The sequence below is a fragment of the Caloenas nicobarica genome, chromosome 14, assembly GCF_036013445.1.
Source record: "Caloenas nicobarica isolate bCalNic1 chromosome 14, bCalNic1.hap1, whole genome shotgun sequence".
In the NCBI taxonomy this organism is placed as follows: Eukaryota; Metazoa; Chordata; class Aves; order Columbiformes; family Columbidae; genus Caloenas; species Caloenas nicobarica.
Window position 1 is genome coordinate 9658199 of NC_088258.1, and position 27770 is coordinate 9685968.

The 27770-nt window shown below is 55.0% G+C and overlaps 1 protein-coding gene across 2 annotated transcripts in view; it reads right to left on the reverse strand.

Annotated features, from left to right (window-relative positions):
• Positions 1–1024: 1024 nt before the first annotated feature.
• The window catches only part of CAPN15 (calpain 15), a 57411-nt gene continuing 30665 nt past the window's right edge, over positions 1025–27770 (reverse strand). For both annotated transcript variants that reach the window (XM_065644696.1, XM_065644695.1), the window contains 11 exons: positions 14107–15604; positions 10040–10248; positions 9613–9796; positions 6733–6956; positions 5125–5250; positions 4236–4388; positions 3773–3934; positions 3240–3469; positions 2873–3033; positions 2403–2581; positions 1025–2220 (listed from right to left, as the gene is read on the reverse strand). In XM_065644696.1, coding sequence (XP_065500768.1) covers positions 2043–2220; positions 2403–2581; positions 2873–3033; positions 3240–3469; positions 3773–3934; positions 4236–4388; positions 5125–5250; positions 6733–6956; positions 9613–9796; positions 10040–10248; positions 14107–15582 — 3282 coding nt within the window. In that variant the 5' untranslated portion in view covers positions 15583–15604 and the 3' untranslated portion in view covers positions 1025–2042. The remainder of the gene's footprint in view (positions 2221–2402; positions 2582–2872; positions 3034–3239; positions 3470–3772; positions 3935–4235; positions 4389–5124; positions 5251–6732; positions 6957–9612; positions 9797–10039; positions 10249–14106; positions 15605–27770) is intronic.

A 27770-nucleotide genomic window follows, 5' to 3' on the forward strand; every position in this document is an offset into this window, starting at 1 on the left:
CCACTTTCTGCTCCCTTGCACGGCCCTTCCCAGCTCCCAGCACCACTAAACAAACCTGAAACTCAACTTCACCTTTTTTTTTTTTTTTTTTTGTGCTCAGCTCTGCTTTCAGGGCAGTGACAGCTGCCCACTGCTCCACAGAAATGGCTTAAAGACTCTTTGCTTGGACTCCAAAAACCCCTCACAGCCACGTGCCAGGTGACACCCTTTCCCTGCCGTCTCTCGCAGTGCCACCACAGCCAAGGACAGCGAAACCAGGCAGCTTCAGTAAAAAACAAAACTTTATTTGGTCCATCAGAACCTGAGTTTGAAAACCACCCATGGATAATTCATATCATACAGGGATTACTGATCTCATTTACAATTGATAAAATATTCTATGTTTTTTTAAGAGCTGGACAGTATTTACAGGGTTAAAAATATTCACAGCTCAGAAAGACAGAGAGAAAAAAAGTGAAGGACAAGTCATCCCGAGGAGGAAAGAGCAGGGAAGAGAGAAAACAGATCAACAAACAAAAACAGGGATAGAGCTTGGCTCAGCAGCCCTGGCTGGGGGCAGGAGGGGGCCGGGACAGCCACCCCCACCCTCCAGCTTCACGGGGTGAGATTTGGGGACAGGAGGACATGCTGGACAAACCCCACAGCCCACACATCCCCCTGCTCAGAGCAGCTGTCGGTGCAGGGTTTGGGGCACAGGCCGCCCCCCCAGCACAGGCCCTACATCTCCCACTGCCCCCCATCCGTGAGCTTCAGCTCCACAGCTTGCACAGGACGGGGTAACACCAGGGAACCCCCAAAACACACCCACATGTACGCACACACACACGCATGCCCACACCAAGCCGGGGAGCCACGATGCCCTGAAACCGTGGGGGTCGGTCCCCGCCGGGGCCAGCGGCACCCCAAGATTCCCACCAGCCTTCGCCTTGTGCTCACTGCCTTCCACGGGGCTCAGCCTCTGTAAGTCTCTCTGCTTCCCCCCCTCCCAAAATCACCCCCCCCCCCAATCCCCAGCACATGGCAACATAGTAAAGACAGGGGGAGCTGCTCCCCAAACTCTGACTCTGTACCTGCCGCCCTTTGCCCCTCGCCTCAGCGGGGCATGGAAGGGGGGAGGCCCCCACAGGGCAGTGCCCGGGGGCGCTGAGCCCAGCTGGGGATGCAATGGCTTCTCTCCAGGCACTGCTTGCAGCGGCCGCCTTTGCATAGTAACACTTGCGTGATGAGTTGAGGGGGGTCCCTACTGCCGCAGCGCCCCCCAGGCATCACCCCATGGCCTTGCCCCCCACCCTGGGGCAGCAGCAGACGAGGGCACCTCTGCATTTAGGTGCAGTGAAAACCCCATGGTGGTAGCTTTCTAAAACACCCCAGCACCCTCGCCTCCCCAGTCCCAGCACAGTGTGGGGGCAGCCCTGGCACCCAGACAGGCGAGGTGGGTGTCGGAGGGGTCCAGCCACCGCAGCGGATGCCCACCACGAGCAGCCAGCACAGGCAGTACCATAGCAGGGTGATCCGGTGTCCCCTGGCCTGGCTAACGGCACCTCAGTGCCACGTTGGTTCTGGCAGCGGACAATGGGGGCAACAAGACAGTGGGAAGGGCTTGGGGACAGATGGAGGGTCACACAGATGGACAGACGTCAGAGGTATATTCTTTTTTTTGCAGCGCCAGGGCCCTGGCGCCGCAGGAGGGGGCAGAGTCCTGAGCGCAGTGCCTGGGAAGGGCCTTGACAGCAACCTCTGGCCCCCCCCTTCCTGCAGCCCCCACTGCGGGTTTGGGGCAGGTGGGATCCTGAGATGGCCCCGTGCCCCCAGCTGCTCCTCATAAAGTGCGTGGGGGGCTGGCGTTGCCAGGGCGGGGGGCAGCGGGCAGAGCTGGTCCTGGCCCTGAGAGCTCGCCCTGGCCCCGCGGCACAGGGCAACGTGCTGGGTGTGATGCTCCAGCTCTGCGCCATGGCTCAGCACTGACAGCTCCGAGGGTGACCCCAGGCCAGAGGTTCGGTGAAAATAATGGGGGGACAGAGCAGGGAGGGGGAGGCGCTTCGTCATAGGGGCCGGGGGCCGTGCAGCCCGGCGACCTCAGGCGTAAGCAGTGGGTTGTGGGTGCCCTTTGTCGACATCCAGTCATTGAGGAAGGCCTGGGTGGCTTTGCGGTGTGCTAAGCGGTGGGTGATGGAGAAGCCGGCGTTACCCTCCAGCTGGGAGAGGATCACCAACACTTGCCTGTGGACAGAGTGACAGGCTCAGGGCTGGGCAGCTGCCTCTGCCCTGGCCACCCCATCCTGCGGGTCACCCCCGTGCCCACCCTCTGCCCACACATCCCAGCCAGCCCCAGGCTCCAAGCCTTCTGCCAGCCCTGTCCTGGCCAGGCAGCCCTCCTCGACCCACCCCTGCCTACCCCAGACCTGTGCAGGGGGGGGACGCTGTCCTGTGTTTTGAGGCTGCCACGTGTGGAGACGACGTTGAAGCTGTCGGTGCAGTCGCACTGGACATGCAGGTAGGACTTGGGGTGCCGGTTCTCCACCACCACGATGAGCCCTGCCCAGCCATGCGTCAAGTAGTAGCAGGTCATTCCCTCACGGCCCTGGGGCAAACGGCAAGTCCAAATCTCAGCCCCTGAACCAGCATCTTCCACCTCTAGCCAAGGGCTGGCCATTTACTGGGACACCCCATGCTGCCCCAGGGAGCAAAAGGGGTGGGCATCCATGAGGTAGGAGGGGACTTGGTGGCAGCCAGAGCTGGCACAGCCCTGCCTGACTCCTGCCAAGCTGAGGACACAGCAGAGGCAGCATCCAGGCCCCCACTGGCAGCATCATCCCCGTCCCTACTCCAGCCATGGAGAGACCAGCCCCTGTCCTGTGCCACCCGTACCCACCTCGTGCCGCTCGCCCTTGTTCTCGGTCAGCAGGATGATGGCATCCGCCAGCGTGGTGGGCTGCGCCTCCACCTGCTCCACCATCACCAGGCGGGAGCTGTAGATGGCCAAGATGTAGCTGGAATAATCAGTGGCTGGTCGGCTGCTGGTGGGACTGGATGCTGCGGAGACACACAGAGGAAAGGGAGATCAGTGAGACTGTCACCAAGCCCACAAACCCCAGGAGCAGGGTGCTGCTGGGTTGCTGCATGTGCAGGCAACCTCCAGCCCCAATAAGGTCCCCACAGTGAAGATCAAGGGCTTTGCCACCTCTGCCTCCCCCAAGTTCTCTGCCAGCATCGTGGGGGAGGGCAGCCCAGCCCCTTACCCTGGGTGGCGGTGGGGCCTGCCAGGGCGGCACTCCAGTGGTTGAAGGCACAGCACACAACAGCGTACTCGCCCGGCTCCAGCATGACATCGCAGTTGACGAACTTCTTAACAGCTCGTTTGCTGTGAGCCATCAGCCGGCCCAGGCTCAGCTTGTTCCCGCTGGTGAAGGTGGCTCGGAAAACCATGATGCACAGATCCAGCAAGTGGCTGTCCACTGTGTCCGACCGCCTGCGCCGGGAGGGGTAGAAGGGTCACACACCACTCGAGCATTGCCCCGCAGAGCACGTGGGGGCCACAGGCAGGATGGCAGATCCAGAGTCTTCCCTCTGCCCCAAGTATCCAGCCTCAAGAACCAGTGCGCGTTCAGGGCTTGGGTTTTGGCTAAAACATGAGCAGACCCTGAGAACTGGTGATGGGGGCCCATCCCTAAGCTCTGTGACCCCATGGGATGGCATGGGGCTGAAGGCAATGTGTTTGGGATTTCTCCTGGGTCTGGGTCACTGCCTGCAGCCCGTGTGCTGCCCAGCTCACCTGCTGCCCTCCTGGAAAAGGGCAAATTCCAGGGCGGCACGCTCCAACACCGTCAGCGATGTCACCGTCACTGGCCCATTGGCCTTGTTTGGGAACATGCCCTGCACACGCACCTCGTGCCAGTCCGAATGAAGCTTGCAGATATCCACAGAGTCAAAATACCTGTGGGGAAGTCAGGCTCAGCCCTGGAGGGGTCCTCCGCAGGTTCACTGGTCTACCCCCACCCCAGCACGCTGCAGCCCACACAGCCGGCACCAGCAGGTCACCCGCACTCCCCTGGGGAGGCACGGTCCTGCCTGCCCCATCTTAGAATCACAGAATTGTTTAGGTTGGAAAAGAACTTCAAGATCATCAAGTCCAACCATTAACCTAACAATGCCAAGGTCCTGAGTCCCATGTCCCATTTTCTGTCCCCTGCCTGGCTGCCCGCCCCACAGCCTCTGCCTCCTGGGCACTGCCGTACTTAATGAAATCGCTGTACTCCATCCAGAAGACACCCTCGCTGCTGCCGTGGGGCATCAGGTCGTGACGCAAGGGAGCCGGCCAGTGTGGCCACTCGTCGGACCAGCTGCCGTTCCAGGAGAAGCGGCCCCAAGGGTTTCGCAGCCGCAGTAATCTGGAGGAAGGGGAAAAATGGTGTCAGGGGCCCAGGAAGAAGGAAAGCACAAAGAAGATCACCTCTGAGATGCTCTCTCAGCTCTGCAGACCCAGTCAGCCCCACACAGAGAGCACCACATCACTTCTGCCCCTGCCTTTCAGAGCCCTCACAGCATCCCAGACCTGATTTTCCATCCTCACTGCAGCCCCAGATGCCCACGTCCTGCAGCTCTGGATCTGCTGCAGCTCTCTCTGCCCTTCCCTGCCCAAAGAGCCTACAGCCAGGCACTGCGGGGAAGGGGCTCAGCCAGAAGGGGCTGCTGAGCGTGTGCCCAGAGTTGCACAAGCCCAGGAGTGACATGGGTGAAAATGGGGCTTCATACAACACCCAGGCTGTGGAGGCAGCACCCCTTCCTGCCCACACACGTCCCAAAGGTGAGAAGGATGCCCTGGCTGCCTCACCGAGTTGAAAGAGCTCAACTTCTGCATCTTGTGAGAATACCAGGCAAACCACTTGGCACTGTAGGGCATGCTGGAGCAGAGTGGCCCTGGACACAGAGTCAGTGCCAGGCAAGGACGGCTTATATGACAACAGCATTTATGTGACACCCTGGGATGGAGAAACAGCCCTTGCTGGTCATGAGGATGGGACACCAAAGAGCTCCCAAGGTATTGTCCAGCACACACTCAATTATCTGTCCCCAGGGTTGGCGGGAACGTCTGCTGCACCACGCCAGCCTCCACCTTGAACTCACCTGAAGCCTTGGACATCCCGCACGTCCAGGATGGAGTAGGCATGCCGCGGCCGCAGCCCCATGCTCTCATAGGCCACATCATCCACCTTCATGTTGCCTCCACCACAGGATGCGCCCATGAGGAACCTGCATGGGCGACAGCAAAACCCTCAGTGTCCTGCCAGGCCTGACGCGGGGGGAAAGCTTGTCCCCACCGCTCAAGGCATGGGACAGATTTTCCCCCCAAGAGGCTCCTGGATATTCCCTCTCTGCAACCGCAGTGTAAACCTCCCCAGAGCAGTGTCCCAGTCCCGCTAGCCAGAGCTCCCTCCACCCACTCCCATGCACACTCAAGCCCACACTCCATGGCAAGCTTCTCTGAGCAATTCCCTCATCTGCAGGGCTGAAAATCTGTCCACACACAGAGGAGTTTTGCCCAAACACCACCCATTTTCTGTCAGGCCCCAGAGTCCTGCCTGCCCCTGTTGGCTGGCAGGGCTCAGCCACAGGGAAAGCCACTTCGCAGGCAGCTGGCCCATTGTGCAGGGGGGGACAGGCTGTTTGAGGGAGGAGGCCTGCACCGGCCAGGCTTGGGGGGGACACTGTGTGCTGGGACCTATCAGCCTCCCCAGGCAGCCCTGTACTGCAGGCTGGCAGGAGCAACCCTGCCTTCAGCCATCCCAACAACCATCACTCTGGAAAAAAAAAAAAAAAAAAAAAAAAATCAAATCACTCTCCTATGAGGACAGGCTGAGAGTTGGGGTTGTTCAGCCTGGAGAAGAGAAGCTCCAGGGAGACCTTACTGCAGTCTTTCAGTGCTTAAAATGGGCCGATAAGAAAAATGGGGACAGACTTTTTAGCAGGGCCTGTTGTGATAGGACAAGGGGTGATGGTTTTAAACTAAAATATGAGAGATTCAGGTTAGACGTGAAGAATACATTTTTTGCACTGAGGATGGTGAAACACTGGCCCAGGTTGCCCAGAGAGGTGGTGGATGCCTCATCCCTGGAGACATCCCAGGCTGGGCTGGACGGGGCTCTGAGCAACCTGAGCTGGTGAAGATGTCCCTTCTGAAGATGCTCATGGCAGGGGTGGCACTGGATGACCTCTAAAGGTCCCTTCAACCCAAACTGCTCTATGATTCTGTGATTTTCACTGTGCAGAGCCCAGGAACCTAACTGCCCTCCTGCTGGAATGATGACCAAGAGGTCTTTGCTTTTGCTCTGTCTCCTACAGACTGCCTATAGTCATGCCCAGCCAGCGAAGATGTCACGTATGGGTAGGAGATACGTGCAGGGTCAAGCGTTTAAGAATACAAAAAAACCTCAAAGCAAAGCAAGCGGGTTCAATGCCAGCCACTGCAAAACTCCCGCCAGTCAGCAGTGAACGTGCACAGGGAAGTTCACCAGGATTTTAATTTTGTATGAAAATTAAACAAAGGAGAAGTAATTTCTTAGAGCTTAGAGAGGGAGCTATGCCAATACTCCAGATGAATGCCAAGGGTGGGTCTCCACCCTAGGTAATGCATTAGCCTCTCTCCTCTGAGCATCTACAAATGAGAGCAGCCCCCCTTGCCCCCCTCTCTGAGTGTCTATGCTCCTGCCACGACACCCTCGTGCCTTGTCTTACCCAGCCTCCTTAGAACTCAGCATTTTGGCCCAGATGAGGTCAGTGTCAATGGGCTCCTCGCGAGGGTTAGTGGAGCTGACCTGCAGCATCAGGCTCTCGCAGGGGGCACCCGTTAGTGTAGCCAGGCCTTCAATAGCACGCCCTGCCTGGAGGGCAAAGTACGAACCATGAAGCTTGGCCAGCGCCTTCTCAATGAGGGCAACCCACAACTGCTTCCTCTGGGCCTGCAGAGAGAGGGAGAAACATGTCACGAGCCACCCCAGGCAGGAGATGGAAAAGCAAAGGCAACATACACAGACAAGGCAAAGCCCCGCTCACTCCCCTCAGCCCTCCTGCTGCAAGGGGGGACAGAGGCAGGAGCGAGGCCAGACCCCTAGGAGTTTGTCCACATGAGGCCACCAGTGAACCCATTAGCTGCCTGACCAATGTTTTGTTTGCACAGCCCAGTTTCCCTTAGGAAAACGTCCTGGAGTAAACGACTAAGAGATCTGGATGTCAACACAGCTGCACCTTGGGGTGCCCAAGTGGGGTGGGTGTCCACCTTGTAAGCTGACTCTTTCTTCCGCTTCAACCTGGATTTAAAAATGTTTATTAATGGAAGAGGATATCGAGCACATCTGGAACAGCTGCCTTTCACTCACACACCATTGCAAACCAAAACCAACACACCTTCAGTAGAGGAGGCTGCCTAGAGCACACACAGCTGTGGGACTGGTTAGATTTCACCCATGGAACAGAGAAGTGCTTTCAAGGACAAGCTCCAAAAACTTCCAGGCAGACAGGCAAACGCCTCTACTCCAGCACAAGGGACAGTGGCAAGGTGTAATAACATGCAAGTTTTGTTGGGGGGGTGGAATTCTGCTTGGAGTCATTTTGCTCTGGTGCCAGGCTATTGCTCTTGACATTGCTTGGCTGAATATGGATTCAGAAATAAATGCAGAAGCTGCATGAACGCACCCAGAAGTTTGCAAAGCCTCCATGGGCCCCGCCAGTGCAGCCTGCACCACTGTGTCCCAGCCACCACAGCAGGTCCTCAGCGTTCGCAGGGCACAGTCACCAGCCACACTTCACCTCTCGTCCTGGGCACAGTGAGGCTGAGGGGAAATGCCTCTGCTCCAGCCCCTGCCTGCAGTGAGGATGCCAAGAGGAAGGTGCAGGAGGACACAGGGCACAGAGACATTTGCTGGCCTCTACATCCCCAGCAAATCGGGTTCAGTACCCGGTGCTTGGAGGGCAGCAGGGAAAAGCGCTGCTACAATGTGACTGTGCGACTCACAGGTGGCAGTCAAGAGCCAGGAGATGGAAGGAGGGCAGTGAAGATTTCTTTTCGATGGATAAAGGAAGCTTACAAGTGCTTTTCACTGTTTTTTGAGTCCCTCATTCAACAAAATCCATGTTTATTTCTGCCTGAGCCACAGCCAGGGAGCTCTGACAAGAGTCTGATTTTCCTTTATTTTTAAAACTCTCTGGTTTTCCTTTTTTAGCCCCACATCCAGCTCACAGCTAAACACTTAGCAGAAAAATCTCATAACGATTCAGATGCCCCTGGAAACAAAGGCAAGGCAAGCCCAGCCCATGTGAAAACCTTCAATCTTCAAAAAATAAAAAAAACAGGCTTGAAATTTTAAGAGAGCAAAGATGGATGGAAAAAAAAAAAAAACCAGGCAAATTGTATGCTGCAAGTAATGTGTCTGATTGGATCCTCTATCTACTGTGAGGCTAAATGTTGACACAGACCCCTTCTTCTTCCCCTCTCCAAAGTTTCTTCTTAACAGGACCAGCTTCCAGCAGCACTGGTGATCGTTTTGCCCCACTCGGTGGCCATGTGGGGATCTCCCAGGCTGGGCAGCGCTGTATCCGCACAGCACGGAGCCCCTGCCCAGACCCCTGCCCCTCTGCCCAGAGCTGGGGCTGAGCGGGGCTCAGGAGCCAGCACTGCCAACCCTGCCAGGACTGGTGCTCATTAGATCCAACGCAATTAGCGGTTGCCGCAGGGCTGGGCCACCTCCACGCTGCAGACAGCTCAGGCTACCGAGCCCACTCGAGCTGCACCAACATTAAAATTCCCCAAATACTCATTTTCAGGCTCCGTTTCCCCAGCCTGAGTCCTGTCCTGACATCCAGACATGATGCGGTTTGGGGATGTGTGTATTTTCAGAGGACTGAGATTTGCAGAATAAAGTCCAACCCAGCAGTCCCCGATCCCTGTCTCCTCCTGATGGCAGCACTTTGTTCTGTTTGGCAGATTTTGCTGCCTGAGTTTCAATAAAGATGTTCTCAGTCTCCTTCATGGACAAGGTCCCAGCGAGTGCCGCTGGGCCTGGCAGGCAGGGCAGAACGTGCAGCGACGTCCTGAGGTGGCTGAGGGAGCTTCGTTAATCCTGGCAGATGCCACCCGAGTGTGCTCAGAGCAACTGGGCACTGGCTCGAAACGGGCTGATTTGTCTCACCCTCCACAGTCCCTCCCTGGCAAAGCCAAGCTGCCAGACCTCCCCACAGAGGAAAGAAGCAGCTTTCCCTCAGCTCCTCACAGCGTAAAATACATGGATTAAAACATTTTCTTTTTGCTGTGAAGAATAAAGATGACTTTCCCTGCAAGTGAGGTGGCTGTGGTACAGGGAAGAGTGAGGAAAAAGCAACTGCAAAAGAAACTTCACCATTGCAGTCAGACAAATGCCAAAAGGGGCCTAAATATATTTATATTATGGCCTCAAAGAGTTCAGCTGTCCTCAAAGTGCAGTGCAAAGCAGGGTCCTGAGCTGCAAACACTCCATGCAGCACAGAGTAAGGCCCTCACACGAACCAGGGATGAGCCTCCCCCTGCCCCTGGAGCTCTGCCCACCCCCTCCTGGCATCCCTCTGCCCCCCGGGGCTGCTGACCTGCGAGAAGAGGAGGTACCCGCACTCATCGCACGGCAGCATGTCATCCACCAGCACCGTGGTCCACGTGCCGTCCTTGCAGAGCCGCACCTGGTAGGCACCCTCGGGGCACAGCGTCCTGGTGATCATCACCCTCTCCACCAGCTCCGGCCGCTCAGCCAGCACGGCCAGGGCGCTCAGGAACCTGCCGGCAGGACGGGACGGGACGTTCTCAGCTGGGACAGTCTCAGTGGGGCACGGGCAGGGAGCAGGCAGCTGCCCAGCCATGCAGAGCAGGGGACTGCGGTCTGCAGCCACCCAGTAACGGGTGAGGCAGAGGATGGGGTAAAAGCCTGGGAGTGTGAACGGGGCTGAGGGGTCTGATCTGGGGCTGGATGATGGAGGGGGAAGTGGCAGGAGGGTGTGGGGCTGGCTCACTGCCCCTTACCAGCAGTTTCCCAGCAGTCCCTGCAGGATATCCGAGGGCCGGGGTGTTCGAAACACCGACCACTTCACCGATCGGTCTTTGAAGATGCTACAGTTGATTTCATGGGGTCGCAGCCACTGTTTCACCCTCTGCTGCACGCTGTCACCTTCCGGAAATCCCACCGACTTGGGCCCAGGGTGGAAACTGTCATCAACAAAATTGACTTTGTTCTGCAAGAGCGAAAGGCAAGGAGAGAATCAGTGTGCAGCTGCGTGGTGCACAGCTCCCTGCAGCCTTCTGGGACGAGGCTGGCCTGGGAAGCTCCCACTGAACCCCCACGAGCGAGAGCAGAGCCCCCGGCCCTCCTGCCTGGCCTGGGGCAGCCCCTTCGCTGCTGCATGGGGGGCTGGTCTAGGGCTGGGTGCCTGCTGGCAATGGCACAGACCCATTTTGTGCATCAGGTCCAGCATCCAGCCCTGCCACGAGCCACCTCACCTCTCTGATGCTGATGCTCCTGACTCAAATCTGCCTTTTTCTGCTTCACAGGAACCTCCCTGGGCAGGGACTGTCTTGCACTTTGTGCTGGTGCTAAAAGTTGGACTGTGGGGGACCTTGGCTGCCTCTATAAGTGGCAAAGCATGCGAGCAGCAAGTCTGCGAGGAGCCACCTGGCAAGCAAACACTCTTCAACCCGAGTCCTGTGCTCAGGGCTGAGCTGCTCCTGCTCCGGAGGGGACACGCTGGGTTTGGCAGCCCTGCGCCATCCCCGAGGCACAGCCGTGGAGGATGTCAGGGCAGCTTTTGCAATTGGATTAAGCCAAACAAGCAGTTACAGAGTGAGGGTGTCCCATGTCCAAGCCCACCTGCAATAGCTGCTGCGTATTAAATAAAATAGCATGGACTGAAGGACAGATAATCCTGTCAGCATTAGCCACAGAGGCAGGATGGAAGCACAGAACTTCACTAAGTGGAGAAGAGCATCTTTTTCAGACAGTTTAACACAGGGTGAAATAAGAACCAGGTTTTCTTTCTTATTGGTAATTAAATGAAATTAAATTCTTTCAGCAAAAGCCATCTTCTGATTTAAATTAGCTTTTATGCACACCAAACTAGTAGCCGTCTTTCCTCTGTTGTTGCAATCCTACACGAATGTTTTCTATGTGGTGCCCCAGTTAGCACTTCCAGCTTCTCTTGTGCAGAGGGTGTTTTTCAGCTAATAGATGTCACCGTTCAAATACTGATATGGGCCAAAAAGGACACATCCTCAGGCTTGCTGGCTGTTCCAAGGGAAGCATCTGTGGATGTCTCACCACATCCTGGCCTTGTACGCTCGCCTCTCAGGGTGCAGCCAGGGCTCCCCAAGAACCCGCTGTGCAGGGCACAGAACAAGGCAGCAGTCCTTGAGACACAACCTGTGGGCATCAAAAGCTTTCTGTCCCCTGTGGATTTGCTGTGGTGCTTTTTCAAGCAGCAGAGGTGGAAGAAGCCTTCAGCCTCTCCGGTATCATAGCCAGGGTCTCAGCAGGGCCAGGACAGCACCCAGCAGGACTGTGGGAGCCTGGACACGAGCCCATGGACCTTGCCAGCACGATGACGGAGGTGATGTGAGAGCCAGAGCAGTGCAGTTTCCTGGCAGCATCAGGAAAGCCTGCCTAACAAGCTAATTACCTTTATACCATGTCTCTTTTCACAGACTTCTAAATGCTTTAGCAAAGTTGTCAGTACCAATATCCCTGTGAGATGGAGAGAAAGAGGCACAAGAGTGGCAGCATCAGAGCAGAGGGGAGAGGAGCAGGTAACTCTTCTCGTGCCTGGGCAGTGATGAGCCTGCTCACAGATGATGCCAGACGAGGAGCCCTGCTTATTTCTCCTGCAAGGGGATACATCCAAGCATCAGACCTCCTTCTCTCCTCCTGCTCTGCCAACAACCCCCTTCAAACCATTCCAGACCAGAGATGTGACCTTCTCTGCCGTCACCTCCCCAGGACCACAGGGGCTGAGGAAGGCGCTGCCTTGCCCCAAATGGCCTCACTGCCAGTAGTGAACTGTCTGACGGGTAGAGGAGGAAAAGAGAGATGGGGCCTCCCCCGGCACAGGGAAGGGCTCTGTAGGCAAAGATGCAGAGTGGCACAGACAGCAAGAGCCCTGCATTGTCTTTCTAGCTCTGCAGAACATGCTGATGCATGATGTTATTCAGAAAGGAGGAATGATGGTTAATCAGAGGAGAGAAGTGTGAAACAGCAGGGTAAGCAAGTGAGGGGACAGCACAAGACAGGGAAGCAGATGCCCAGTGCAGAGGCAGCTGGTGGAAGAGATCAGTTCTGCTCCCTTCCCAGACAGAAGAGAAAGGGTAAAGCTCAAAGTGGGGGCAACACACTGAGAAGTGTTGGAAAAGGCACCCCTGGAATAGCGGAGGAAGGAGCACCCACAGCAGGAGCTTGAGCAGAAATCCCTGTGGGGAGCAGTGCAGCAAGGTGAGCTGCTCCATGCGATTTGGGGCACGGGGACAACAGGTGGAGGAGAACTTGGCCAGCATGATGGTCTCCTCCAGAGGAAGGCTGAACAACCCGTGAAACACCATGGCCTGAAGGAAGCATGGAAGCTGCCTGACACGCCAGCCCAAAGCAAAGCATCGGCGGTAGGCTGCAGGTACGCTGAGAGCAGAGCGAGCACGAGCACGGGAGCAGCACTGTCCCACCACCGCTGCCAGTCCTCCCCTCGGACCTATAGAGCCCTTGACTTATCATAAACAGTGTCAGAACAAAGCAGCAGTTTAGTTTTAGGGGGATTTTCAGGAGATGGCCCATGCTGATCTATCAGCCCGCTCCTGCCGAGCTCAGCCAAGGCTCTGACCGAGAGCTGTGCTGGATGGGGCACAGCTGACTCCCCTGCTTAGCAGCAGCAAGCTGCTAATTCAACTTGGCCACCTCTCATAATTCATCCTTCAGGCCTGAATCCACTGGATGTAACAGACCTTCCTAGTCTACAAAAGAGGCTATTCACTTGCTTAAAAGAGGGGCAATAATCAGAATCAGGGTCTCTCTGCTATAAAGACACCCATGTCTGTTAGGGTGGACATGTAGCACTTAAAAAAACCCTACAACCCCAAAACAGGAACATTCTCAACAGTTTCCCTCTGAAGCCAAACATCTCCATGGTACACAGACTGCATAGTGAAGGCACAGGCATGGACACACTCCTCGGCCCAGACAGAAAAATCCTTGTTTCTACGTCAAAATGGGACTGCAACTCCCTTTCCATCTGGTCTAGAAGAGCTGGAGGCTTTGCCCAGAAGGAGGGCAGAGAAAGAGCAGCATTGACAGGAGCATCTTATGCCACTCAGGGAAAAACATGAGGCCATCGCAGTGCTGCTTGAGATTGAAATCCAACAGATCGAGCCAGCTAATTCACAGTGGGAGGGTAGGGCAATAGCACATGCTCCTGAGACCTTCACCCAGAGCCAGGGTACAGCTAAACCTCAGCTGTCCTTCCCAAAACAGGGATGAGCCACTCGTGGCTGCAGCTGTGCATTCACAAACACCAAAACCAAGAATGCCAAGGCCTAGCTCACAGTTTTTAAGCACTTGCGGTTGCTGGCAGTGGCAGCAGTGTCCTCTGCCTGGATCCCTGCTGGTGCTGAGCCTCTGCCTAGATTTCCTGCACCCACACACGTCACAGCTGCTGCCCACAGGTGCCAGCAGCAAACCTGGACACACTCTTGTCCAGCCTTCCCCACCCTTGGACAAGGAAGAAGCTGTACTGACCTCCTAAGAATGTCCCCTTCAACCCAGATGTCTCTCAACGATTCAAAATATCACTAGGTTTCAGCGTTAACACTCAGACTTCCTCACCCTCAGAACAGGAGTGAACTGTACGGGTCACCTTCACCCCAGAGATTACTTGGCACCAATTTAAAATACTACATTTCAGTGTTAACAACCAGCATCCAGCTGTTGCAGATGAAGATCTCCTCTGGGACCCCAGACACAGAATGTAGCTTGCCTGTGCCGAGCGATGCCCCAGACCCACGGGGGAGGCAGGAAGGGGCCCCCCTCCAAGTGAAGCCAGGAGCAAGACCAGTTCACTCACCTCCCGGCAGAAGGTCACAATGTTTTCCCACAGGGCTTTGGCCTCTCCCTCGTCTGTCTGTCGCCTTTTCTCCACGTGCATGCTCTCCCGTCTCTTCAGGGGCTTGAGGCCCTTGCGCTGCGCCATGTACTGCTGTGGGGTATGGCAGGCCACGCAGTGCTTGGCCTTCAGCTCGTTCAGCAAGGTGCAAGCAGGACAAGCCCACTGGCCCGGCCTCTCCTGGCCGCTGGGCAGCTGGGATGGGAAGAGGCGGGCAACCTTGCGGGCAGAGGGGGCCCTGCCACTACAGGAGGAGCAGCCACCCTTGTCACAAGCCCCGCAGTCGGGGCAGCGGGAGGACGGCTCACCTTGTGTCCCATGCTCCTGGAAGCCGTGCAGCTTGGAGGAGCCACAGGCTTTGCACTTCTGAGCCAGGGTAGGGTTCTTGAGGGTGCACTTGGAACAGGACCAGGTGGTGAAGTCAGGGCTGGAGGGGCTGCAGGGGGTGAATCTCACCGAGTCCCCCACTACATTGATGGTGTCACTGCCTTTCTGGGCGCTGCAAGCCTCGCATTTGCCAGCCCCGGCGGAGTTAAGCAGAGAGCAGGAGCTGCACTTCCAGTGGGACGGACTGACCTCCATCTCCTCCTCCAGTACGCTCAGCCGCTTGTTGGAGAGCAGCTCCTGGAAGCGGGCAGCCGGGGCCGGCCTGGCCTGGCCCTGCGGAGAGCCCTTCTGCCCCGCTGCGTTCTGAGCCACAGGCTGGGAGGCTTCGTGTCCTGGCATCTGCAGCTGGGGGGGCACTTCACGACGGCTTCGGGGCACGGGGTTGTTCTGGAGCCCCGGGGAGAAGGGACTGAAGGCTGGTATCTTCTGGGACTCTTGTTCCATAGCCACTGGGCCCTGGGTGGCCACAGCGTCACCATCAGAGATCTCTGTAGAGACTACAGGCTGTGGGGTGGAGGGGGCGACGTTAAATCCAGCAGGGGTGATGACTTCAGGGACGACCAGCGCCTCTGGTGGGATCTTGGGCAGGGAGAGCTTGCGCGGGCCACCACAGGCAGAGCAGGAATTGGCCACCGGTGTGTTGTGCAGTGTACAGCGCTGGCAAGCCCAGCCACTCTCCAGCTCCGCTTCATCAGGGCTCTTCCCCTCTGAGTCCTCACTGCTGCTTTCTGCCTTGGCAGCCTCCTCCTTGGACGTGCCCTTGGGCTCCACAAGCACGGCGGGCTTGGGCAAGATGCCATTGATGACGGGCAAGGGGGAGCTGCTGGGCCCTGGCTCTGGGGTGAAGCCACATACCTCACAGGTTTCCTTGCCCAGAAAGTTCCTGAAGGTGCAGCGGGCACAAGCCCATTTCTGTTCCTCCACACTGAGCCGCAGGATGTGATTGAGGTCGGGTTTCTGGCGGGGGGCTTCGCAGATGGAGCACTGTCGTTGGCCGACGGGGTTCAGAAAGGTGCAGCGGGTGCAGGACCACTCGCGGACGGCAGCCATGGAGCCAGGAGAGTGGGAGTGGCTGGAAGAAAGCAGAAGACAGCGTAAGGCCAGGGACACCTGGTACATGGGTGTTTCACGTTTACTGGGCTGGCACGGTCAGGACTTTGCATCCAGGAAGAGAACAACCAGTAATCCAGTCATTGCTCTCCAGGCACTTGTTCCTCTGGCACCAAGAACCTATTTCTCCGTGTGCATGGCAACGCACTGGCTTCCACCCAAAACACTTCAGGAAGGGCATAAGAAACAGCCCTGCAACCCCACTGACCCTGCTCTCATGGCGGGGATGCACCCTGGTGAGCAAGCATGCCGCCTCTCCACCAAACCTCAACAATTCTGTATGTCTGCAGCTTGTCACCTGGAGGTGACATGCTGCTTTGCCTTCTTGCTGTTCACAGGGTTGATTCTTTCCTCCTTCGGTGTCACTCCAGCCCACCTCTGTTTCACTTTCTGTTCATGTCTCTCTCCTCTCCTTTTGGCTCACCACCATGGGCACACCAGTTATCCACAGGGGGATAACTCTGTTATCCCACACCAGGCACCACCAAGCAAAGAAAAGTATGTTGTGGCGTACAGTGGTGCTTTTACCTGGCTACAGGCTTTGGGGCCAGAAGCCTGGCCTGGCCAGCCGTGCTGGAGCCCAGGCAGGTCACGGCAAACCGGTGCCGGCACAGCTCACCGGCAGGTTCTGAGCTCAGCAGCAGCTCCTGACTCTCCCCAGCCTCTGGCAGAGGCATTTCTGATCAGCAGGCTTGCGGGGGGGCACTGTGCCCCAGCTCCAGCTTCTGCCCAGCTTACCTGGGGAGCAGAGAGGCCACCGAGCCCACCAACAGCGCTCCGTTTCAACCTTCCCTGTTGCCTGGGAATGTCTGAATATCTGACCGGAGAACTGGACCAGCACATGCCAGAGCCACCTCTTTCCAGTGCAGGAAGTCATAATAACATTTTCTAGGCAGGTTTGATTTTCAGAAAGCCAAGTGCAGCAGCAGCAGCACCAGCTCCATAGGCCACAGCAACCTCTGGGCTTGCAGGGAGCAGCTCTCCCTCACCGCAGCCCTCCTGGTGCTTTCAGGAAGGCAATGCCACACTTGCACGCACGCTGACAAATGGCAGAAGGAATCCTGGCCCTGCATGGTGACCTTTGTCTCCTGCACAGGGTCATTTCCTGGAGCTCCAAGCAAAGGTGGGGCTGAAACAGCTTTCTGCTTCCTCGTCCTTCGCACAAGGACAAAACAGTTCTCCTTCAGGTAAATGCGCAGCACAAGCCTAGAGCCCTCCCTCTGTGCACTCCTGCTCCCAGATAACACAGCCAAGTCTAAAGCCCCAACCCTGAACCCAAGCTTCCGGCCACCTGCACCTCTCTCCAGATGAGCTGGTCCCATTCCAACTCTTCCACCTTGCCCTGCTTGCCCGAGACTCCAGGCAGGGCCAACCCTGCAGGAGAAGCCTCTGAGTCCATCCTGTGCTTTCAGCTCTTCCTGGGAACAGCAAATTTAGGCCATCCTAGACGAAGGAACCAGCAGCCTAAATCATGGGGGCTGCACCCCAGCGGGATCACCGCTGTCTCCCTCTCTAGTGTACCTTCAAGGACCAGGTTCAACCACAACACAGGCTGGCACAAAGAGGGGAGAGAAGGTGTTTTATGCCACAGAAGGCAGGCGCAGACAGCTATGAGACATCGATGCAGTCCACAGAGGGAACCAGGTCCTGGCTGGTCTCCAGCATTCCGAGCAGCAGCACCTGCCCAACCAGCTTCCCAGGGCAGGCGAGCAGACTGCATTGCAGCAGTGGGGCTGGAGGGGACAGAGGATGCAGCAAGAGCCACCCTGGGGAGGAAAGTGACTCTCCGTTTGGCTGGATACACAAGGAACTCTCCTGGGAATACTCCAGCAGCAACAGTCAGACCACATTTCCAGACCATGCCCCACAGCCATCGGAAGAGCAGCTCCCCTCACGAGATCAGATGCAACCTTCAACTCTCTTCTTAAAACAAACATTTCTCTAAATAAAGCCCAAACCCAAGAAATCCATTTTATTGCAAGAGAGATCTTGAAAATTCATTCTTGCTCATATGCCATGCCTTCATAGTTTGAACTTTACAAGGTATTTATTTACTGGAGTTATTTAAGAAATCTTTACCAGCTGAGAGAAATATAAACATTGATTTTTCTGCCTGAAGTCCTACGGCTGTGAGCCACTGTACAGTCCTCTCCCGGGCGGCAGCACCATGCCCACCGCCGTCTGAAAGGGAGATCATTCTGTAAACAGAGAAAGGGAAGGAGCTGCGTGCCCAGCTTCAGCAGCGGCTGAGAAACAAACGAGGCCATGAAGGGCACCGTGATCCTGTCACATCCATTCGTCTTACTGGATGAGGTTCATCAAAGCACGGGCATCAGCAAAAGGCAAAGCAAAGGCTGTCAGCAACCTGCACCATCCACATCCATCCTCCTGCAGCATCCCATCCTGCTACCCACTGTACACCATGCTGGAGAATGCTGGCTCTAAAAAATCCACCCCTAAATGCAGATGCTGTGCTGCTCACCACAGAGCAGGACCCTCCGGCCACTGATCCTCCCGCTGCACACATCGCTCTCGCACCTGTGGTCCTAACCAGCGGGCAAATGCTCCTGGCCATGCAACCACACGAGCACAAAAAGAAATCATCTTGTCTGTTCCCATACCAACAGAGAGAAAGGAAAAGCCAGAATAACCTAAAAGACAGAAGTACCACATGAGGGGACAGTGGGGCGCACTGCATCGCCAGACCTGCCTGACGGGGTACCAGTGACAAGCTGTGGGCTGGGGGAAGGAACACGATTTCACTCGGCTGGGCAGGCGATCCAAGCTCCAGGCAGCATGAAGGGAGGTGGAAGGCAGGACACTGTTGCGCTCTGCTCTGCCGCTGCCCGTACTCTCCTCCAGGCTCTGAGACTGGCCCTCGGGAGCTGTGATCGCACCCTGGCCCTGCTGTCCCCATCCCAGTCCCCTCCTCTCCTCACACCATAGTTGGCTCCCAACACTGTCCGTTTCAGGGACAGTGTCCTGCTGCTGCTGGGATTTCCACCTACTTGACTTTCTCCCGACAGCCCTCAGGAAAACCAAAAAGTCTCCCAGAAAGGCCATCAGCAATTCCCTCAAAGGTCTGTGGCTCCCCTTGCAGTGGCGGGGCCACCAGCATTGTAAGCTCTGGCAGGAGACTTCCCTGCCCACTTCTCCCCAGGACAACAGTTACACCACATCATGGTGCCCAGCAGCCACCCGGCTTTCCCTGCAAGCTACTGGGAGACATGCAGGAATGGGAGAAGACGTGGGATGGGCATCTTGGGCTGTCCCCCACAAGCCACCAGTTCCACAGCCTCGACGACTTGCAGTGCACCAGACTGCAGCCTGCTCCCATGAGACTCCTGCTTAGGACTGATGGACAATTCAAGGCCCTGTCTGGAGCATCAGACCTAATTTAAGGGTCCAAAGATCAGAGAGGGCACAAGGCTGGAAGGGCAGCACTGAACGCTGGCCCTCGGTCCATCCTTACACTGTAATGATGCACATCCAGCACATGGTGGGTTGGAGCAGCAGCCTCTGTCCCACACCAACACCTACCTCTCAAAAATTAACTGGCTGAAGGAGAAACCCAATCACAGCCTGTCACAGCTCCGTACTTCTCCCTACAAAGCCTGGCTGGCTCCTTTCCTGGCAGGCAAGAAGCCTGCATGAGGAAATACAGTTGTCTCCACCATCTATTCACCAGGCCCATCTGCTGTATGATAACACACATGCTCTCCAACCCCAGAAAACGCAACTGAGATAAACATCGCCTGCCACCTTCCTGGGCGTCTGTGCAGGAGAGAAGCTCCTCTCAAAACCAGCCACTCCACAGCCACCTGGCAAAGTCACCCACCCACAGAAGGGCTTTTCCTGGGAGGGGGACACTTTGCAGGCAGCACAATGACACAAGCAAGCTCTCAGCAGCCCGTCGGGCTGGCAGCAGGGATCTGCTAGAGGCTCTTGTTGGCTGCACACAGCAAGGAAAGGGCAACAGCTGTACCACCCGCACTTCCAGCAGCAGGGACAGGGCTGGCCCCACGTGGCCATGCTCCCCACTGCAGCAGCTATACCCAAGACAGGATGGACATCAGCTGGCAGGAGACACCACCATGTTGGCAAGACTACCTTGGCAGTCACATCAGTGTAATTATAATAGTTTAAAAAAACCACATAGAAGGTACTCAATCAAGCTGGCAGCTTTTGGTGTGCTGGTCAGGTCCCAGTGAACGTCACTGCCTACTCTGCCTTGTTAGGAGCCAAAGATGGCCACCACCGAGGTGACAGCCTCTAGAGAGGGGTGCTGGCTGGGATGCTCAGGCAGCCTTTGCAGGCAGGATCCAGCAGCAGAGCTGCCTAAAGGATGTGTCCCTCTGGACACCGTTTCTGGGAGCACAGAGGTGGCAGGGGAAGGCTGTCATCAGGAGACTCACTGCAGGGATATCGTGGCCCTCTGCTTCCCTCTGATGCACAGGAACTTTCCTCTAACTGCAGCAGGCCAGAATTGTCAGGACAAGACAGGGAAGGGATTAAGAAGGGACCAGCTGGTCACCTTCCAAGCCCACCTTGGGACAGCAATGTCTCCCTCCTGGGGCTCTGCTGAGTGATGAGTTTAGGAGTCCCTGCTGAGCTTGTGTGTTCTGTTGCTACAGAGCCCTGGCTCTTAGACGTGGAACAAGCCAGAGGTCTCCACCACCTTTAGGTGTCATCTGGGACCAGAGGCTCCTCTGGATCCTCACCAAAGCGGGGCAGGACAGGAAGGAACAGGGCAGGGTGTGAGACTGGGAAGTGCCCAAAAAACCTGCAGTTGGCATCTTTCCTGCTGGCAGGGAGCTTGGCAGGTGGGCCAAGCCTGGGTGATGTGCAGCTGAGTTCCAGGGCAAGAGACGGCAACCAGCCCTGGACAGAAGCACCTTGGACCGATGGAGCAAATGGCTTGAGGTGACCTGGGCACTGAAGCAAAAGATCTCAGGGCTCCACTGCAGAGCCCACACTGGCGACAGAATTATATGAGCTTGTATGAATCGCACACAGCAAGAGAATCAGGCAGTTTCTTTAAATAAAACTCCTCCAGAACGGCTAAAGCCTTACAACTTACTGCTTCAGTTCTCTCCTGCAGTAAATAAAATAAAAAATCAATTGTTCTAGTCAGCAACATACAAACCCTGAGTTCTCTGAAACAAAACACATTGTAACAAAATCCTCCTGTTTGACAAATACAAGAAAAAGCACTAGAACTTTGTGGAAGAAAAAGAAAAATCACAGAAGGAACCCAAACAAAATCCTACCTCAATTGTCTGCGAGCTGTGAATCAATTCGCCCCCTCCCCATCCAGCTGTTTTCTACTTAACTCCTTTCAGCAGCACAGCACATTCTGTCCCAGGAGAAGACTGCTGAGCATCTCCCGCGCAGACCTACCACATGTCCAGAGCCAGCCGGAGCAGGAGACACCTGCGCCTGGGCAAGACGGGCGCGGGAGGTCAGGACCCAGGTAGCATTGCTCTGGCAGCTGAGCCATCAGCAGGGAACGTGGGTTGGGATCATGGCCCGCACGTCATGAAGCCCAGGCAAGGAGATGCTGCTGGCTGAGCTGACTCACTCTTGCAGAGCCAGGCAAGGGCTGGTAGGCTGGACCAGGGGAAGGTTGCAGCAGATATACTGGCAGAGCAACACAGAAACACTATGAACAGGGACTTTCCACTTTTTATGAATTTCTATAGGAGAAAAACAGTCTCTGATTCACACTTCTAAACCCTGAAGGCTACAGAACCGTCAGCAGCTCTGTGATCTGTCATCATACAAACAGGACAGGTTGCATCAGTATTTCCAAATCCCACCTCTCCCACTCCACCAAAGTGAGACATGAAAATAACACAAGCTTCAGTACCAGTGACCTTCACCCAGTTTCAGAGAGGTGCAGGCAAAAATAAAGCACTAGAAGGGACCTGTCCCTTTGCTCTCTTCTTCCACTTCACACCAGCACAGTTCTACTGGACAGGGGCTGAGACAGCAACAAAAACCTTCCCTACGCTCACTCGTGCTGTCTCAGAGGCTCATATCAGAGCAACCAAGCGGGGCAGTGCCAGACAGGCCACTGCAGTGGTACAAATGTGCCCCAAAACAGGGGTCCTGGCTGGACCTCTCCACCCATGAGTGAAAGCAGCACCCCACTGCCACAGAGCATGGAGGATCTCAGGATAACCCAGGTCAGAAGGGACCTCAGGGGTCTCCAGTCCAAACTCCTGCTCCAAGCTGCATCTCTTAAGAGATCACAGCAGGTTGTTCAGGTTTGTACAGTCTGGTCTTGAAACCCTCCAAGCATGGAGACTATACAACCTCGTTGGGCAGCAAACTCTACTAACTGCCTCTCCTCGAGGCAAAAATGCTTTTCCTTATACCCAGTCTGATCCTCTCCTGTTTCATCCTGCACCTGTTGTTCCCTGTCCTCGCACCAAGTACTGCTGCGAAGAGCTCGGCTTTGTCTCCTGGGTGACATCCCTGGAGGTACTGGCAGACCTCCAAAGCCTTCTCTTCTCCAGCCTGAATGAGCTCAGCTCCCTCATCCTCTCCTCGCAGGGCATGTGCTCCAGCACCCTGACCATCTTAGCGCCCCTGCACTGAACTTGCTCCAGTTTGCTGAGGTTTTTGCTGTACCGCAAAGCCCCAAACTGGACGTACATTTAGGAGTTCAAGCTGCAGTCTCGCTACCCCTTGCTGGCTTGCACTCCTGCTCCCCTTGCACAGCACCAGGGAGATGTTTGGTAGTATATGGGTCTCAGCAAGCCTGCAGAATGGGGCTGGCGGCTCATATCCTCCACAGGGAGGAGGCAAATTAATCAGTTCTCTCATCCCAACAGCTCCTTCAGCCAAGACTGGAGCTGGGGCCACCGGCTGCACCATTCTCCTTGTTCCTTCAGTCTGGTGGAAGGGAACCACAACAGCTACAACTACACAAATTCCTCCTTTTGTTGAAGCAGTTGATGAAATAAAAACTTCTTGATCCTGAAATATTAATTTTTCAGTGCTCTAGAGCTTTATCATATATTTATATCTGCTCTCACTCTTTAGAGTCAATCCAGGACAAATTGTCAACTAGTTCCACAGAAACACAGCTCAGATAGGGGAAGGAAGAACAGTTGAGGGACCAGCCCATCCCACTTCCATGGCAAACTCTCCTCTGGCCAGGACACCCCTTCTTTCTGGAGGTTACCTCCTCCCAGCCTCCATCAACACCACATAACCCTCCCCAGAAAGTGCCAAGAGACGCAGATAGACACTAGGGGTCTTCCAAGCTGATGACACATTCCAGTGTCTGGGAATTTCTTGTTCCCATTGCACCAAACCTCTAGAGGGTTCTTGCACAGTTTCTATTTAGCTTATACTTTTCCCACACCAGACACAGCTCTGCCAGCTCAGATGTGCTCCACTGGCCAGGGAGAAAAGAGGCTGCGAGTTTTAATGAGAAGTTCTCAGGGGAAAGCTGATCGCTGCTAATGAGAAGTCTGAGGAAAACAAAACAAAACAAAAAACCAAACGAACAAAAAACCCCCCACTGCCCTCAGATGTATGGAATTCATTCAGCAGTATATTTTTGTGGCAGCCAACAAAACCACAGAACATGCTCTCAAACTGCAGCTTTCCCTGCAATTTTCTTTGCCATAAACTCCCAGAAAACAGGGCTTGCCTATCTCAGAAAAGACAGGTGTTAAGGGTGAGAGGGGACATTTTGCTGTAGGACAGGAAAGAAAGGACTTACAAGGTAATGTCTGCAAGCACAACTGCTTGCAAAGGATGCAAGTTGAACAGAGAACATGCTCCTCTACCCTCCACCGGCCATGGAACCTGTCAAGAGTGTGGTGGGAAACAGGAGGGCGGCAGAGGCACAGCTGGGACAGGAGCATCCTGCAAGCTCCTGCAACATGCCCAAAAGCCTGGCTTTGACGAAGGAAGTTGAGGAGATGATCATCACTTGGAGAATCCTCTTTGCGAGTGAAATCTCTGGCTGGATTTGGCCAGGGAAAAGGAGAGAAGGAGCAGAGTCTTCAAAGGTATCTGCCCATCTGAATACATGGTCACTGGAGTTGCAGACCTGATGCCACTGCACGAATGCAAAGCAACACACGTCTGGAAGCAGCATGCCTCTGCTAGCTTTCCTCCAGGGCTAAGGATATACAGGCAGCGTTATCCTTAACTGATGGTCTGAAGACAAGAGACTTTTATCGTTCTTCATACAAAATCATTAAAGCAGAATCAGAGTCTGGAAGGCTTGCCTTGTGAGAAAAACAGGCCGTGCATCATTAGCCTTTAATATACCTTAATTGCTTCAGTGTTGTAAGATACCAATTTTCAGAAGAAAACCAGTTTGGCTGGCAGAGCGCTGTGCAGCACAGGCATGCTGAGACAAGACCATCCTCAAAGGCTCCTTTGCTAATGAACAGGTTACCCAAATCTCTGCCAGGGCAACAAGAAGAACCCCTGGGGATATGAAAGGAAGAGGCAGACCAAGTATTTCAAGGAGGCCAGCAAAGTCCGATCTCTAGCTTTGCCCAAACGTCAGGAGCTCTTGCAAGCTCTGGGTTCACAAGCTTTTGATGAGGGACCAGGTGTCTCACCCTAAAGAAGAACCTCCTGCACCTACCCAAGATTATTGGGACACAGGGCCCAGACAAGACGCTCAACCCGGGATGAAGGCATGGGGAATGTGCTACACTGGCACTCAGCCACGCCAGATCATCACAGGACAGGCTTTGCTGCAGTAAAGCTGGGAGAAGAACAGCCTGGGAAGGTCTCTCTGGAGCCCCAGCCCTGGGGACAGCCACCAGCACAGCTCCAGCTCCTCTCAAGCTACACTCTCTCTCATTAAGATCAATTCCAGTCTGTTATTATAATTAATAACCTCATCTTGCTTCCCTGCATGCAAGCATGGGAAATTTGTGCCGTTCCAATCACAGTCCACTTCAACAAAACCAATTTAGCACAGTGCTACTGCTGCCATCATTCCTGGACTCAACCACTTTATTCACCTTTTCTGTACCTCACTTTTGGGTATCTGGGGAAACTAAGAGCAAACAACATCGAAGTCAAATTGCACCTAAGTATTATACTAGGTGATGGAAATTTGTGGCATTAACTCAGCCCAGCACCGTACTATGTATATGCTTAAACAGGTTCAATAATGTCTGAATATACTGATTTGGCTCAAGGTGGTGATGAACTGAACGGCCTCAATCCATATCTTGCCTTACTTTGACTACACTACACCAATTTGACTAAATCCACATCCAGTGGATATTTGTACCACTTAAGAACAGATACACAAAGGAGGTATACCAGTTTTATAGGTTTTTGTCACAGTTGCATGAAATGGGCATCCAGGGAAGCTGCACAACATCCTCTTCACCATGTCTTTTGCCCAGAGAAAAAGACAGACAAGACTTTGCTGTTCAACGCATCGCTGAGGCCTAAATGAGACTGATATACCAAGGAGAGAGATCCTTGCCTGCTCCATCAAGGATGTGTGCCACTCCCTCAGATCCGATGGTCAAGAAATCTTCCTCTGAGCTCCCTCCTCTGTTGTTGCCTCTTAACTATCTCCCTTGCAGAACGGCTGCTCTGCCCCAGGCCCTGCCACCAGCCCTTGTCACCAAACCCAGGGGGACATCTGCTATCCATGCACAGCCCTGCAGACTGGCCACAGGAATGCCTGCCCGGTGCCTGCCCAGAGACAACAGGGTGAGAACAGCCTCCTATCAATGATTTCCTACCGTGCTCGCGTTGAGAAGAGTGGAGAGATGGCCAGAAGAGCTCAAAGTGTAAGGATATCAGATGAAATGTGGGAGGGAACAGACTAGAGGACATTTCTTAGGACATCTCATGCCTGGAGAGCATGGCATGGGACAGGACTGCGGAGCTGAGGGTGATGCTCTGTGAGCAACTCCATACCCTCACATCACTCCCAGAGCCAGCGCCACCACCTCAACTCCAAAACACCCTGTACTTTCAGAGAGTAAATTAAACCCCTTCTTCCCAGGATGAGAAGGAAATTCAAAGCTATTTGCTGTCTTCGAGGTCTGAAAGGCAAAATACTGCTGTTGGAGGATGGCACACAAGGCTGGAGAGGACGCCTGTCCCCTCGCACGGCCCTGCAGGGTGATGGGAGCTACTGCAACACAAACAACCACTGGAAAGAAGGCGGGTGGGCCCTGCTGAGCTCCTTTCTCTTTTTGTCACACCAGTTCCCAGCCCTGCCCGTCATAGCTGCCTGAGGCAGGCCACCATTTGCTTGAGAAACAACTATCTTTTTCCCTCACTTCTCCCTGAAAAAAAAAAATTTTTAAAAAATCAAGGCATAGCTCCAAGGTGCAATTAAGAAAAAAGATAAAATCAACAGTAATCAAGAGCTCGGTAGCATTTGGGATGGAGGGAGAGAGAAAAGAATCGTGTTTCCCTACAGCACAGGGCTGTAGCCTGGCAGAGGAGGGAGCAGAGCCCCAAGTCTCCTCCTCCCCTCCTTGGGCTTTACCTTGGCCATCATCCTGGCTCCTGGCAGAGCTGCTGCCGGGCACTTTTCCTGCAAATGAGGAATCTTCTGGGGTCCCAAGCCCAGGCTGCCAAGCTCTGCAGCAGCGCTGTCCCATGTCAGACCACGCAGAGCCCTTCCCACAGCTGCCAGCCATGCTCAGAGCACTGCGAGCAGGACCTCGCACCTCCTGGCAAGGCAGAAGGCGGCAGGGCACTGTGGTGCTAGCGGCTGTCGGGCTCTCTCCAGGATGATTAACAGGCCTTAATGAAAAGCTAAGCCGGTCCTGTGCCTCAGGAAAGCAGCTCATGCTTAATAACCCAGCCAACGAGCTTTGCACAGATCTGCAGAAAGAAAGAAAGATTGCCAAGGGTCAGAAGCAGAGAGGAACTCTGGCAACTCCCGACATCCCTGAAGTTCAGCCTACAGTCAGATCAGGGGATGGTAATCAGGCTATCGCAGCCACGCTATGAATGTCATCTGGCAGTGAGGGGAAAGGCGAGGATGGTGGTTGCTCCCAGAGCCACCAACTAGTCCTGCTATCTCTCATCGTGCTCGAGCAGCTCCTTTGGTGACAGAAGGCAGAGAGCAAATCTGAATGTCCTATCTTCTACTTCAGGCACCACATCTGCAACCCGTCCAAAGAACACCGATCCCAGAGGAGGATCTCAACGCACAGAGCAGAAGCCCAGGGCAATGCCCCAGATGAACTGGGCATTGGAGTTCGCACATGCATGCACGCTCTCCTCCTTCCATCAAGTCCTTGGCTCCAGACACAATTTTCTAGTGCATTCACAATCACTGCCAGGTGCTGGAAAAAAAACATGCATGATGGCTTGGTGCAGCCTGCTGCAATGGAGCCACATCCCTCCACACTTTACTGACCTGGGGTCGAGGGCTTGCTTGGTCCTGCCTGGGCCAGCATGGAGAGCAAAGGCTTTGAACAGCAGTAAACCCCAGCAGCAAACTCCAGCAGCCTCGCAGAGAGCTCCAGCCTTTGCTGCTCCTGCATCATCCACACCTTCTCCAGCTCTGTTCCCCTTCTCGGGTTATGTCAGGTCAAGCAGACGAATGCAAGACCGCACAAAATTTGTTGCTGCATCAGCTGTGGTTTTGGGAGCTTGTTGCCGTTGCTGCAGCCAGTGGGCTCTGCTCTCCTTGAGGCTTGGGGGCAAGAAGAAAAAGGGGGGGAGAAGCCGCCTCAGGTGCTGTTCAGACTCAGGGCAAATGAACCAGCATCTCCTCCACACAATAGGAGGAAGAAGCAATTTATTCTGACAAACGGTGGAAGCCTGCAGCAGGGTTGGCCCTTTCTGTCAAAGCTGGTGTACCACACCGAGGCTTATGTGCTGGAGCGGAGAGGGGAGGGTACCAGCAGTCAAGTGATATATGCATCACTCACGGAGGGAGATGATCAGCAACTCAGAAGAACCAGGCTGCAAAAGATACCTCCCTACCCACTGTGTATGCCAGCCGGCTATCGCTGCATGCCTTCTGCACCCGGGGCTGCCAGTGAGCAGCTGGGGCTCAGGGCAGCACTTGGACACACAACCCTCAGCACATCCCTCTCCGGAGGGTTCATGTCTCAGCCCTTCAGCCTCAAGAGGGGGTGAATGTTTGGGCACCA